The sequence below is a fragment of the Miniopterus natalensis genome, chromosome 17 (assembly GCF_054644295.1).
Source record: "Miniopterus natalensis isolate mMinNat1 chromosome 17, mMinNat1.hap1, whole genome shotgun sequence".
NCBI classification, from domain to species: Eukaryota; Metazoa; Chordata; class Mammalia; order Chiroptera; family Miniopteridae; genus Miniopterus; species Miniopterus natalensis.
The window spans coordinates 8,498,851-8,514,300 of record NC_142097.1 but is presented as its reverse complement, the minus strand read 5'-3'; the positions used below and the strand labels follow the sequence as shown (position 1 = coordinate 8,514,300).

At 47.7% G+C, this 15,450-nt stretch overlaps 1 protein-coding gene across 3 annotated transcripts in view; it reads left to right on the top strand.

Annotated features, from left to right (window-relative positions):
* Window positions 1–7,193, top strand: part of USP43 (ubiquitin specific peptidase 43) — a 56,259-nt gene extending 49,066 nt beyond the window's left edge. For all 3 annotated transcript variants that reach the window (XM_087826513.1, XM_087826514.1, XM_087826512.1), the window contains exon 15: window positions 6,145–7,193. In XM_087826513.1, the coding sequence (XP_087682639.1) occupies window positions 6,145–7,193 (1,049 nt within the window). The remainder of the gene's footprint in view (window positions 1–6,144) is intronic.
* The last annotated feature ends 8,257 nt before the right edge of the window (window positions 7,194–15,450 follow it).

Sequence of the window (15,450 nt, the reverse complement as noted above, 5' to 3'; positions counted from 1 at the left end):
AGAATCATCCCTCCCGGATGCCGGCCGTCCTCTGTAGAGAGACACTGATAGCTTGGGAACGCCGTCCCTCCAGTGGCTCTGGTTATGGGACACTGTGATAACGAAGGAATTTTAAACTAAAATGAACAGATTCGCGTTTGTGCCGCTGTGCTTATATAACTGTGGACAGGTGTCGGAGAGGCTGTACAAGAAAATGACATAACAGCTTACTTCTGCAACTTTCACAAAAACAGGACCATTTGGAAGTGTGGCTGGGGTCCCTGGCAATAAGGGGCCCTGGGACTTAAGCTTCCTTGGTTTTCAGCAGTAGAGGTGCTCCGACGATAACTTCCTTTTATGGCTTTAATTGGGCCTCAAAACCTTTGTTTTTCTCTCTTTCAGCGATTTTCAGATAGTATGTTATTTCAGTTCTGATTTCCTCTTTGATCTAAAGGTTATCTGGAAGTTTCAAGTAGTTAAGATATTTTTTTTGTCACCTTTTTATTTTTTTCTAATTTTGCGGACTGTGATCCAAGAATGTGGTTCTCAAATATTCCCTCTTTGTGGTCAAGTAAGCACATGAGTATTATTTTGTAAATGTTCTGTGCACATGTAAAATAATGTAGATCGTCTGTTTGGGGGATGTGAGCTTTATGTCGTTACTATTATGTTGGGCCAGTCGGTGGTCGTCTTCAGCGCACCTCTGTCTTTAAACTGACCTTAGGTGGGGCTGCCTGCCCAGGAAGGAGGTGTACTGACACCTTCCTGTATAGTGTGTTTTTAATCAAGTACTCCCAGAACTCTAACACTTTTTGTTTTAAATATAAACGTATGTTTAGCTGCTTTGATGACAGAGCATTATAAATTGTGTCTTTTCTTATTATAATATTGCTCTTTACCCTGCTTAATGCTTTAATCTTAAATTCTACCTTGTTCAAGGTGAATATTTACACCCCTCCAGCCCTTCCTTCTGTTTGCATTTGCCTGGTATCATTTTACCCTGCTCTTTTGCTTTAGGATTATTTCTTTTAGAGTTAGTTTCTAAGTAGTTTGATAAACACTATGTTGCTTTGTTTTAATGTCAAAAAATCAGAGCCTGTCTTAGAGTGGGGAGAGTTCAGTCTATATTTAATATAACAGCTACAAAGCTTGATTTCATTTCATTTAAAACATTTCCATTACTTGTTTCTTTTTTCTTAGTTTTTTCACTGATTTGACTGTGCTGCTCTTTGTTCCCTCCCCCCGTGTCCATTTGGAAGTCCTGTTCTTTTCCATCTTGCTAATTGTTGCTTTATATTTCCCCACAATTACAATCAAATGCCTTTTCCTGTATTATGTGGATAGGAGAAGCCAACAATTTCCTGCGAGCCCTTCCATTTCCTCGCTGCTCTCTCTCCTCCCCCAATAATGTGAGGCCTGCGTGACGTTGCATGTCAGCGCCTCCGGGTGAGAGCTTCAGGTGTTTTCCTGCTCCCTTGTCTGTGTTAAGAACTCCCCCACCTCAGTCCCTGACTCCTAGATTTTGCTGAGATGGTTTAACTCTTCCAGGCTGTAATTAGAATTCCCCTTGCAGCACCTTTCCCATCCCAAACACACTTAACACTATGTTGCACGTTCGAAGACCATCTGACCCCCACGTGGGTGGGTGGTGCACAGATTGCAGGGTCCACTGAACACCACTGACTGTCTTCTTTCCGACACCCTCTCTTTGGAGGGTGACATGTGTGTGTGGTCAGAGTTCTTTTCAGGTGTGCGTGATACGCTCTCTAACTCTTTGCGTAGCCACAGATATTTTCTTTCACTTGGGAGTGAATGGAGCTTGGCTGCTGGGAGGACTCTTGGGTTGCAGCTCTTGTCTCTCGGGCATCTGCAGATGTCTTCCCACGGTCTCCCAGGCCTCAGGGGTGCAGGTGAGAAGCCTATTTTTTTTTTCACGTGAGAGTCACTTGTTCTTTCTGGCTGGAAGCTTTTAAGATTCTGTTTTTGACCTTGGGGTTTAGAAATTCTACCAGAATATGCCTAGGTGTGTATTTTGTTTATAAACCCTACCTAAGATTTGGGGAGGCCTTTCCTTCTACACATGCAGGCTTTTCTTTAGGGAAATGTTCTTTTTTGTTGTTTGTTTAATTATTGTCTCACCTACTTTTCAAATTCCTGTTAGTTGCCTATTGGGTCTTCTGGATCTGTCCTCTAAGTCACCTAGGTTTTCCCTGTGATTTCTGTCTCTTTGTCATTTTGCTCTACGTTGTGAGACATTGCTTTCACAATTATGGAATTTTCACAAATTTCAAGATAATTTCAGGCCACTAATTTGAGTTCCAACAGTGACCTTGGCTGTCTTCATTCATTTACTGAATTTAAAAACCTGAGAATTATATTTTCAGTCTCCTGTCATTTTATACTTGACTCTCCTTGAGAACTTTAATTTTAAGTTGTCTGTTTCCTCCGGTGGCTCTGTTTATTAAGGGGCTCTTCTGATGGGTGCATGTTCTTATCCTCTGATTGCCAGGCCCCCTTATGTGTGGTGTTGTTGTTATTTTTCTGTTTCTCTCAACGGGCTCCCCTCTCCCCTCTCTGGAGCAGTGGTTATTGGAGTGGTGGAAGGGTGGTGGCCTCGGCTCCTGAGTTAGCCGTTCTCCTCGCCAGCCTCTTCTGGTGGCTCAGTCTCAGAGGTGGAGAAGGCTCGGCTCATCTATGTAGCTTCTCCTTATCTTCTAAATGTCTGATGGTTAGGCTTGCCCCAGGCTACACTCTGCAACTAGAGACAGAGATGTCTGCAAATGCAGATGGGGGCTCAGAAGATGGAGACCCCTAGTGGGGACCCTTTTCTCCCTTGATTCCAACCATGGTGGTCTCTTTCCTGCCTCCCTGACCCACCAAGCTTACCTGTGCCTCAGGGCCTTTGCACTAGCTGCTGCCTCTGCCTGGAGGCTGTTTCCCCCAGATCGCCACATGGCTCCTTCCCTCTCTTCACTCAGGTCTCTCATCGCTTGTCACTCACTGACCACCCTATGTTGGCTCTTCATTCTTCCTCTTGGCTCCTGTCATAACATCCCAGAAGATCATATATTTTTATTTTTAGTCAAACCCCATAAGGGACAAGCACTTTGTATTTTTTTGACAACTGTGTATCCAGCACTGAAAGCTGTCCTTAGCACACAGTAGGCTCTTATTAAATATTTATTGAATGCCTAAGTGAGTGGGAACCCTTGGAGAGATGGAAGACGCTGGACTAGGAAAAGTCTGGTCCTGTTGCAGGTGGGCGGAGGAGGGTGGGGAGAGGCCCCTGCTCACAGCACACACTGGGAGGTCGGATCCATGCCTGATTTCATTAGCTAAGGATAAAAAGTCAAACAAGGACAGACGTGGCATTTCTCAGGGCAGCATCTGCTGGCTGCAAAGCCGCAGTGTGGGCGGGGCTGTGTTGGGGGTACGCTCACCGGCTACCCGGGTGCATCTTCGTGAGGAGGCCTTCTGTGGCCCTGGGAAGCTTGTTATGTATCTTCTGGGGTTTATATGACCTTCAGAGAGAACTTAACTGTTCGCCTCCTCAATGTGGCATAAGACCCCAGGACTTCTTGTTCTCAAGCCAGACTGGGCATGAGCAGGGCCACCAATTCCTGGGGTGGGGGTGGGGGAGTCCAGCACTCGGGGGTCTCTGAACACCTCCTCTGCCTCTGGCCCCCAGCATCTCCAGGGAGGAGCAGCAGGACTTCCCCTCCCTTCCCCCTCCCCCAGAAGCAAGTAAACAGTAAGCGCTGCATTTCCCAGTCCCTGGGTCCTTACGCCATTTTTTCCTCAATGTAGCTAAAGCCCTGGCTCTCTCAGATCCTGTGATGGTCCAGCAAGTAGAGTGAAATAAACTAGAGATAGCAAAGGCGCTTTCCCGCTGCCCCCTGAGAAGGATGCTGCTGGGGCATCTCCGTTCCTTTGCAGTAGGGCTGCAGCCGTGCTGTGGGCCTGGCTTCATCGGGGCCCCTCCAAGCCCTCTGCACTCCAGGGCTGTGGGCCAAGCTCTTGTTTGGAAAGGCTGAAGTCACAGCTTTGTCCTCTTAACACAAAGCTGCTCTTTCTGCCCCTGCCAGGGCTCTGAAGTGGAAAAAACCCCACACATGTCTCAGACCCCAGGACGTTGTTTTTTTCCTCTGTGGTCTGGGAATTTAGTGGTGAAGCGACGGTGTCAATCAAAACTGAAATCACAAAGCTTTTGGGGTGCATTTGTGTCGATTGCTGGCTAATCCAAAAAAATGCTTTAAAGGAAAAAAAATACCAAAAATGCTGTGTAAAGAACTTGAAGGGTGAAATTCTCAAGGAACCTCTGAGCTGCTGTGAGACTGCCCCTGTCACTGGTGGGAGGCCCGGCCGAGGTGTGCTGCTCCGCCTGCGGCAACATGTGGCCCTTGCACGCTCTTCCTGTGACCCCCTGAGCTCTCCCTGTGCCCGAGAGTCTCTGGTCCCTCTCCATGCGTGTCCAAGTTGGTGCGCTGCCCCTGGCGGGGCCTCTGGTAGCGGTGGCTCTTGCCCAGTTTGGAGTCATTCCCTTGCTGTGTGATGAGAGGACAGGGGTGGGTGCCAGTCTCGAGCGGTTGACCTGGGGTCTTTCTCTAAGCGCATGTGACTGTCCTCATTCCTTGTGGGGGGTGTTTCAGATGAAGGTTTCTTTCTCAGTGGCTGCAGGTGTCTTACAAATCAAGGTGTCTTAGTGGTACAATGACTGGTGACTTTTTTTTTTTACTTTTTTATTGTGTTAAAATGCTCATAAAATAAGCAAAATTTACCATCTTAACCTTTTTCCTGTATACAGTGGTATTAAATACATTCACATTGTGTGCAGCCGTCACCACCATCCATCCCCATAACTCTCTTCATTTTATAACCTGCAACTCTACCTATTAAACCCTATTCTCACCTCCCCCAGCCTCTGGTAATCACCTTTATACTTTCTGTCTCTCTGATTTTGACCACTCCAAGTACCTCAAAGTGGAATCATACAGTATTGGTCTTTTTGTGACTGACTGTTCAAGATCCCGTGAGATTCCCATATGAATTTTAGGATGGGTTTGTCTATTTCTACAAAGGATTTCATTGGGATTTTGATAGGGATTGCATTGAATCTGTAGGTTGCTTGGGGTAATATTGACATTTTAACAATATTAAGTCTTCCAATCCGTGAGCATGGGATGTGTTTCCATGTATTTGTGTCTTCTTTCTTTCAGCAGTGCTTTGCAGTTTTCATTTTCATTGTACAAGTCCTTTGCCCCCCCCCCCTTGGTTGAATTGATTCCTAAGTATTTTATTCTTTTTGATGCTATTGTAAATGGAATTGTTTTTGTAACTATATGTTTCTTAAGGAAAAAAAATACACAGCCTTGGTTTTATGTATGTTTCCTTTAGAAATGCTGAGATGTAGAAAAGAATTAAGAGGAAAATCAGTCATAGGCAGCACCCCCATCACCCGCTCTACACCTTGTCATTTTGGTGTTTATCCCTCCGTCCTTGTTTGCATGGTTTCACATGCATGCATCATACATGTGCACAAACATCTGCACACATATATGAATACATATTTTCACCCGCTAGGTTCCACTATGTTTCTCTAGACTCGTTCTCGCTAAACAGTATACATCAAAGACATCTTTCCAGTTATATACAGATGTTGCAAACACCCAGCGGAGACATGTGTGGCAGCTCTGATCAAATCAAACACACAATCCTCTTTTTTTTTTTTAGCCCAGAAAGGATATCTGAGATTCTTGTATTTGAGAGGTACAAGCACCTAATTTCACCTGGAAAAGCAGGTCCAATAAATAGAATTTTTGCTGAGCATTCTGTTTTATGGAAATATTTAAAGATGAGTGAAAATGATGTTAAATCTTAGGGCTAGACGCCCCGGGAACTGGGCTTTATCAGGAATCTGCAGTGGCTGGGCGTGTGTCTACCTACCTTCTTTGGCACTGGTTTGCCCTGTGGCTGCAATATGTATATGGACTCAGTGGACCAGTGGGTGAAAACATGAGGGTAGGAGGTGATGTCTTGCTCACTGCTGTGTCCCCAGTGCCAGCACAGCACCTGCTACACCAGCGGTGCTCAGTCCATGGCTGGCGTTGAAGTTACTCTTGAGCTGGGGGGATATTGGGGCACTGACGCTCTTGGTGTCTCTTTCAGGAGGCGAGGAGGCCAGGCCCTTGGTACGGGGCGTAAGAGGCCGAAGCATCAGCATGAAGGTGCCCACTCCTTCCCGAGCCAAGCAGGGGGCCTTCAAGACCATACCCCTTCGGTGGTCTTTTGGACACAGAGAGAAACCAGTGGTTGCATCTGTCGAGTTGGTGGAGTACTTGGAGTCTAGACGGAGACCTCGATCCACAAGCCAGTCCATCGTGCCGCTGCTGACGGGCGCTGCTGGCGGGGATGACAAGTCAGCGGAGCCGAGGTCAAATGCCACCGTCTCTGCTAAGGGTGAAGACAGTGAGCGAGCCGGCGAGAGAGCCCCCGCCGGAGCGTCCTGCCCTGCCGGCCGCCTTAGCCACTGTGCCGTCGCTGCAACCTCCTCGGATGGTTTGAACCCAGCAGGGACACTCAGGGAACCTGCAGGACAGGCCAGCAGGCTCCCCAAGCAGTTGGACCTGCCCCTCACGGTCATGCCCTCAGTGGAGAGCGAGAAGCGAGCCCGGCCCGAGGGCCAGAGGACCTCGGACTGGAAGGGAAGCGGCCAGGCGGGGAGCAGTGACAGAGCAGCCGCCCCCAGGGACGCTTCAGCCGCTGTGGCCGGATCCGAGCCCCACACGCGCCGGCATCCCTTAGCCAGGGCCAGGGCTACTGCGGAGGGAAGGGGCCCCGAGACAGACAGGCTCTCACAGGGGACCCTCACCCTGCTGAGGTCTGTGTTTTGGAGGAAGGAGAACAAGAAGAGTGACAAGGCTGAGGTGGCTCCTCAGGTGGCCCCGGCCTCCCTGGGGAGGGGCAGGCTGAGCCTGGCTGTGGATGAGCAGGCTCGAGTCCCGTCTCCCCTGAGGGTGCTGGGGGGCTCTGTCCGGTCTGCGCCCAGCTCTCTGCACCTCCCACGCAAGGCCAGCAGGCCCACGAGGGCCAGCGCCCCTAGCATGGCACAGAGGAGTGTGCCCGGGGAGCAGACTGCTTTTGGCGCCTCGCAAAGGGTGAAGTACCACACCCTGTCCTTAGGGCGAAGGAAAACATTACCGGAGTCCAGCTTTTGATGGTGTGTGCCAGTGTTGTGTGAAGCTAGCATCCTCTCAACTCTGCACCGAGCAGCTGCAGGCAGCCTATGCTGAAAGCGGGACTTTGGGAAGCCACTTGTCTCGTGACCCCTGAAAAATAAAATTTTTTTGGTCTTCACGTCTAGATTTCCAACACACCCAAAGACCTTCCTGTATTGTCGGCTGCTTTCCTCCTTACAGGACACTAGAGTGTGCTGTTGGGTCAGCACTAATTTCAGGACCTGCGTCCCTGTGCTAAAGAGCGACTGGATGTGAGCAGACCCTACAGCATAACTGTAGGGAAGGCTGGTTAATGCTAATCTTCAGTCTCAAATCAAATATTGTCAGTGGCTTCTCCTATTTAAAAAAAATTGAATTTAAATAGTTGACTTAACAGGAAAATATTTTCCTTTTAATGTTTCTCTGGGATAAAGCATTAAAGATGCCAAAAATGTGGTGGTGACAGTAAGGCAAGATTCTAGGAGAGAGATGATTGAGACTTTTAAAGAATATTTAATATATAATAAAATAATTAAAGATTTTCAAACTATTTAAAAAAGATAACTATTTTGATACTAGGACAAAAGGAAGCTCTTTTTTAAAAAAGTTTTAAGTATGAGATGTATGTACAATTTTAATAAAAGCCCATCAGTGAAATGTGGAAATGGCTGAATTATTCAAGTTTTATAAATGGTGTTGTTTTGTTCCTACTGAGTCAACTTGACTCATTGCTGTGGATATCAGACAGTCATTACTTGAGTTGTTACTGAAATTTGAAAATGCTTTTAAGTAAAATGACTTGCTTTATAAGAAGTAGAAAGCTCCTCGGGTCTCACTCCAGATCTCCCTCATTCTGGCGGGGGCCTGGGAGTCTGAGCCTGTCCGTCCTGTGTGCTGGAGCTTTGTGCACTGTCCAGCGGCCACTCTGACAAATGCCCTGTCACTATTCCTGGGAAGCTGCTGAGCCTGACCCCAGGCCTGTGGCCCAACAGTTGAGGTTACTGGTGAATCTGTACTTAAACAGTCTGTTTTCTAGAAACACTTCCTTTCTGATGGGAACCATTTGTTCAAGACACCCAACTCCCCAAATTTAGTTTTCCTCATACATACTGCATGACTCATTGCTATATCCCTACTACTTTTTTTTCTTATGAAGAAATAACGAGGTCCTTTTATTTTCCCTACGGAGAAAGATTGCTTACTTTTGAGTAAGAATGCTCAGGTGGGAAGATCTGAGATAACAGAAAGCGAAAGCGGGAGGACCAGCCACCTGACTCACCTGGAGGGCATATGTACACCATGGACCTGTGTGCATTTCAGAAGCGCAGGTTCTCTTCCAGGCTTGGCCCACATGCTCTCAGGCAGAGTAGAAGAAGTGGCTGTCCGTGCCCTCTTGGGTTATGGAAGCCTGGGAATCTTCCTGCTTTACCTGGCTCCTTCTCAGAGGTTGGTCATTTGCCATGTTTAGCTCCCATGCCCTTTCTAAGCTCAGCCTCACCTTTGTCCTTAGACGTGCACCCCCAGGCTTCTCCCCTATGAGGCCTCAGCCTTTAGAATACCCCTTGGGGCCTCGGTGACTGTATGGATGCTAGAAAGCCTGTCGAGGAGGAAGGAGCCTGAGCGCCTTCGAGAGTCTGCAGAGTGTGTACCCCAAGTCCCTGCCCTGGGACGTGAGGAAAGTCACTCTCCTTTGGAGAGCTTTCCCCTGGGGTCTGGAGGTGCCCAGCCAAGACCTTGGCTTCCTGCTGAGTAAACAAACCTCTTCAGAAATCCTAAGATGATGGAAGGGGACACTTAGGGGACCCTGGAAAACTTCGGCAAGAAGTAGTCTAAAAATTTTTGTCATTAAAAAAATATATGCAGGGTGAGGCAAAAGTAGGTTTACAGTTGTGAGTATGCAAAACTTTATTCTTATATTATTATTTATTAGTTATTGCATTATTTTCCACGTGAACAACTATAAACCTACTTTCGCCCAACCCTGTACATTACCTATAATGTCAGGGTCTATTGAGTCCTATTAGATGCAGTGACGGAATCAGAAAGGAATAATTGTGGCCCAATTAGAAAATATATTCTCACGAGAGGAGCGGGAAGAGCTGGGCAGGTCAGTGACGCGCAGCAGTGGCGTTGTGGCAGAGGAGGTGGCGATCACGGGGACTCTGGCACAGGCACCTCGGCTCGCTCCTTAACGCTTTGCCAAGGCCCCCTGGTCACTCTTTCGAGTCTTTTCCTGCCCCTTTAGCCTTTTAAGGACCGATCAGACCACAGTAATAGTCCATCCCGTTGGACAAGATGCACGAGCAGCTAGGTGCTAACGCCTTGGCTTTCGGGGTCTGCAGGAACACACTGAGTCTCTGAGTGGGGAGCACAGGAAATCAGGACAAACTTGCTAGAAATGGTGGGTGAAGAAGGAAGGTGAGCCCTGGCCAGTGTGGCTCGGTTGGTTGGAGGGGGATCCCGTGCACTGTAAGGTCGCAGGCTCGATTCCCAGTCAGGACACATACCCAGGTTTAGGGTTCGATCCCTGGTTGGGGTGCATATGGGAGGCAACCGATCTATGGTTCTCGCATTGATGTTTCTCTCAGTCTCTCTCCTTTTCCCTTCCTCTCTCTCTAAAATCAATAAAAACAACAACACACACATCCTCAAATGAAGACTAAATTAAAAAAAAAAAAAGGATGAGTCTTTTTTTTTTTTAAATATATCTTTATTGATTTCAGAGAGAGGAAAGGAGAGGGAGAGAGAGAGACAGAAATATCAATGATGAGAGAGTCACTGATCAAGCCCGCAACCCGGGCATGTGCCCTGACCGGGAATCGAACCTGGATCCCAGGTCGATGCTCAACCGCTGAGCCACGCCCTGCCAGGTGGAAGGATGAGTCTTTATGGCTGAGCTAAAAGGAAGTCAAAGAACCTCTAGGGAGCCACGGCCCTTTTAGTTACTAGAAAGCAATCCAAATTTTTAGCCAGATGAACTTTTTGGATAGCTTTCTCTTAAAGCAGTTGAAGCTTTCTCACTTTTATGAGAATATTTAGTTGGCTTGATATTTTCAAAGGGTTTACATTGTGGACACAGCAAAAGTGGAGTATATTTATGTGTACTGCTGGCTATTCATGATGTAAACCCTTGAATACCTCAATATCTGAATTAGCATGTCCTTAGTGAATATACATGGGATGAGGTGGCCCTGGGCCCTCTTCTGTTGGGTGGAACCCCTAGGAGTGGCCACAGTTCTCCCTCCTTGACAGCCAGGCAGTACCGAGCCCACTACTCTAGGGCCCTTATCTCACAGAATCGGGGCAGTCTGGGACTAAGGTCTTCTCATCAAGAAATCTCAGGTTTAAGGAATTCTGAATTACATATAACTGATCAAAAGAAGGAAATATTCTAATAAATCTGTTTTCTTATTTCTTAGTGAGGAGGCATGTGGAACGGAAGATAAAAAAGTAGGTCAAGCCCTGCCAGCGTGGCTCAGTGGTTGAGCGTTGACCCATGAACCAGGAGGTCATGGTTTGATTCCCGGTCAGGGCACATGCCCGGGTTTTGGGCTTGATCCCCAGTAGGGGGCATGCAGGAGGCAGCTGATCAATGACTCTCTCTCATCATTGATGTTTCTCTCTCTCCCCCTCTCCCTTCCTCTCTCTGAAATCAATAAAAACATATATATTTTTTTTAAAAAGTAAGTCAACATATTTTTCTTGTTTAAGCATTGAAAACTCAGTTTAATTAGGATGGAATTAGATTACATTGGGAGATGGGGTGGGCCTTTATTTGGGTAGAGTTGCGCAATTAGACCAAGAGATAGAGACAGATTGACTTATCTCCATCCACCCACCCATCCACCCAATTAGCATTTATTGACTATATACGACCCATCAGACATTGTTCTAGGCTTTGAGGGTACTCTGCTGGTTAGAGAGACAAAGTCTTTGCTCTCACAAAGCCTACATTTTAGAGAGACAGACAAAAAACCCCCCAAGTAAACACTCCCTTATAGCGGCGTGTGCTGAGAAGGAAAGGAAACAGTGATATCCAAAACTACTGGGAGACGACTGGCGATTACTGTGGGTTCCAGTTCAAACCCTGTTGACTAGAGACATTCTTAACTCACAGTTAAACTTTTCTAAGTTCTTCTGCAGTGAATATTTGGGTCCTCTTTCTGAATTTTTGTCTGGTTGGGTAAATTGCACTAACAGGACAGAATTTATTTTGCTTATTCAAATAACAAATATATTTACATGCAAAAAATCTTCCAGGAGAGGCATACAGGAAGGAAGCCATCAAGATAGAGGCTGTGGAATCCTGGAGACAAGAGATGGAGTTTACTTTATGGCTCTTTAAGTCTCCAGGGATCACACATAAATCAGTAGTGATGTATTAAGTTCCTCTCAACCTCTGTAGGGGGGAGCCAGACCCTGTGACTCACTGGCATGTCACTGCTCCACACAGATGGTGCATCGCTGGAAGGAGAGGCGTGTGCTCACACACAACTTGGGGGGGAGGTTGGACCCAGGACCCTAGTGTGTGCCAGGAGAGCAAGGTGAGAAGATTGTGAGCCACGAAGGCAGGGTTTGCCCCATCTTGCCCTCCACTTCTCCACCCTGGCCATGTCCCCTTCAAACCACTGCAGCCAGCCATGCACACCCAAGGCTGTGGGTCCCTTGATGGCATATCTGACAGTTTCTTATAAATGCCAAACAATGCTTTCCTTTCCATCCCAGTCCCGGTCCACCTCTCTACAGCACAGAACACTGTGGGTCATTCTTTCCTTCTGGAAAGTTCTTTTTCTTTAAATTTTTGTGACACCACTCTTTCTCAGTTCCCTTCAAATTTGGAGGGCGTGGGGTCGGGGAGGACCATCTTGGCAATGGAGAAGGCATAGCTGGAGGAAGCTTCAAGCAGCAGGCAACCATCCACCTGGGCTTAGAGGGATGTGGGCACAGGTCCACTGTGCAGGAAAGAAGGCAGGGTCGTGCTAGCACCCTAGCCCACAGTCCATTCCCTAAAAGAAGCAAATAACTGAGATACCATGTTCTCTTTGTCTAGAGCTGAGGGTCTGGGGACAGCTCACATCAGGAGGGTCAGTGAGGTGTCTTTGAGCTCTTTAAAGCCAAATGCAACTAACTTTCAGGTACAACAGTTGTTCTCAGCCTGGGGGTGGGGGTGGGGGTGGGGGTGGGGTGTGATCTGCTCCCCTGGGGACATTTGTCAATATCTGGAGACACTTTTGATTGTCAACTTGGGACTGAGGCAATGGCACCACTGGCATCTAGTGAGTAGAGGTTATGGGTGTTGGCAATCACCCCACAGTGCACAGGACAGCCCACAGCAAAGACAACCAGCTCCTAGTGCCAGGGCTGCCACGGCCCAGAAGCCCTGATGGACACTCTCCTCAATCTACTGCTCTTTTTAAAGCCACCAGTTAGAATTAGTATTTTAATCATCAAAAGCCCTGTTTTAAAGGTTTATGAGCAACTTATTTTTTTAAAGGCACTTATCCTCAATAAACATAAAATCACAAATAAACAGTATCATTTAAGAAAAAAAAAAGAAGACTATGCTGGAATCACCTTTTGGGTGCCTGGATCTAACTATGCCTGAAATAGAACTTTCCAGCTGCTTGGGTGAATAAATGTTTGAGTTGGGTTTCTGCCACTTGTAACCCCAAAAGTTATAACTGACATAACATTTGACTTAAGGATTCAAATGGTCAGCCACAGGGGAAAGCAAGGTAACAAGTGCAAGAGGCCTAGGACAACCAGGGTGGCCCCCGGTCCACTTTGACCCATGATTGGGTCATGGTGTATCTCCAGCAACCTAGCAATTCACTCTGCCGATGTAACCCACCTACTTCCAGGAAGGGAGGGGCAGCAGGCTGACAGCTGGTGGGGCCCTTCTTGGCTGGGCAGACCTCATCTTTCTGGTCGGTGGTGCTGGGCCATTGACCTGGGTCCATGCCCCTACAGTGGATCCAGCCCACCATGTTGATTGGACCCTCCTCATTCAGGGCACCAGGGTCCAGTGTTCTGACCCTCTATCCATAGCAAACTTTCCTCCTGTAAGCCCTGCCCTCCCAGCCAAATGCTCTGCTGATGTGGAGTAAGACATGTCACTGAGCAGATCTGTTTGGAATATTATGGAAATAACAGTTCTACCTTATCGGGGCTTATTTTGGTGTCGGAAATTCCCACAAGCAATTTTGGAACATGTAGGGCCCTTTGATGAGGAGTTGCTTAATTCTCTGAGGATGTACAGAGCCAGATGTGACTGTGGGCTCAGTCAATGCCCCAGAAGGATGCTTGTGTCTGCTGGAGAGACTGGTTGTTTCCTCTGGTTTTCGACTTCCCCCAAGGGAGTCTCGGAATTCTTCTGGTATTGGCTGTGTCGGTTAAGATCCAGGCTGAAAACAGAGATCCACTCAAATGGGGTGTATTAGTTTCCTGTGGCTGCTGTAACAAATTGCCACAGACTAGGTGACGTAAAACAACAGAAATGTATTGTCTCACAGCACCGGAGGCTGGAAGTCTGAGATCAAGGTGTCAGCAGGGCCCTACTCTCACTGAAACCTGAAAGGAAAATCCTTTGCCTCTCTCTGGGTTTTGGTTGTTTGCTGGCAATCATTGAAATTTTTTTGGCTTGCAGAGGCATAACTCCAATCTCTCTGCCTTGGTTATCACATGGCTTCTCCCTGTGTGTCTGTCTCCACATGGCTTTCTTCTTATAAGGACACCAGTCCCATTGAATTAGCCTTCCATCCTACTTCTCCAGTATGACCTCATGTTAACTAGTTACATCTGCAATGACCCTATTTCCAAATAAGGTCACACTTCTAAGGTACCGGGGTTTAAGACTTCAATATTTCTTTTTATGGGTGGCACAATTCAGCCTATATCATGGGGTATCCAGGAGAGTTTAAGGAAGGGGCTAGTCAAGGTCAAGGGAAACCAACAAGGTGATGCAGCTTCCAGGGCAAACGACAGCCAGGAGCCAGGACCACCCTGACATCTGAATGGGCAGAGGGAAGAAGCAGTTCCAGAGTGTAACCCGAGGGCACAGCTGCCAGACAGGAGCTGTGGCTTCATTGGCGGGTTACAGCAGCCTGGTAGAGAGAACTGGGGACAAAGTCCTCCTGCCTCTTTGTCTTCGCACCAGCCACCTACCAATGGCTGAACCTAGTCAGCAGCCGGGACGAGAGCATCCTCTGCTGCAGCCCTCAAGGCCGGCCTTCTGGGGAACTCAGGTGGGGAGGTAACAGGGCCTGCAGGGGCAGGCAGGTGCTCTCCTGGACACGGACACAGGACGTGGCTGTCTCCAGCAGTGCGTCTCTACGTGTGTCATCTTCCCACACCCATACTTTGGGGGGCCCCTGAAGCTGCAAATGGTATGCTCTCATCTCTAAAGATTCTGAGCCCTTCAGAGAAGTGCCCATGTATGAACAGTACATGCCAGGGGAAGTGTTTGTTTTCTCTGTTTCTTTATGCTTTCCCACTTTTCTAATTTAAAAATTTTTGTAGATATTGGGAGAAAAAAAGAGAGAACCACATTTATGTCACCCACGTGGAGTAGTGAGGGCTGTGTCAAGCTTGGCAGTGCCGCTCTGTGGTCTGGGATAGTCATTGGCCTCTGGAGTCCAGTCCTTCTGTGTCCCAGGGGCTCGCGTCCTCAGGCCGCCTTAGGTTGGCTTAGAGGATCGCAGAGCACGCTCACCCTGTTTTCTCATCTGAAATGGATTTGTCAGCCCTTCCAGTGAATCAAAGTGGATGTGGAGACAAAATGGAATCTTGGAGGGGAATGCTCATCGGAGACTACAAATTGCATATAATTTTGTGGGATTATAACTACTAACCTCTACAGTGTTTTAGTGGAAAGTAGCTATAAAATAGGTTTAGAGCCATGGTGACATCTGGTGGCCACTCCTCATGTTGCATTACACTTTCCCCCCTTAATTGAAAATATATTTTTTTTCTCTGTTTGAAGCTTTCCTGCACGTGTTCGTTTACTAGGCTGGTGAGATACCCACTCCCGAGAGGGCAGCAGAGTGTGAGTGGACACAGGGACATCCGAAAGACAATGAGGGCATCCAATCAGAGGGACACCAAGGTCCATGGACAGGAAGTTCAACTTCAGGACGTTTGGTTCAGTCAGTCCTGAAGCTGGGTCCACCTGCAGGTCTCTGGCCGCCTTGGCTGCAGGGCACCCTCTGTGGGGCCTCCGGGAAAGAGCGGAGCAGACCCACTGGCGAGGGAGGTCCTA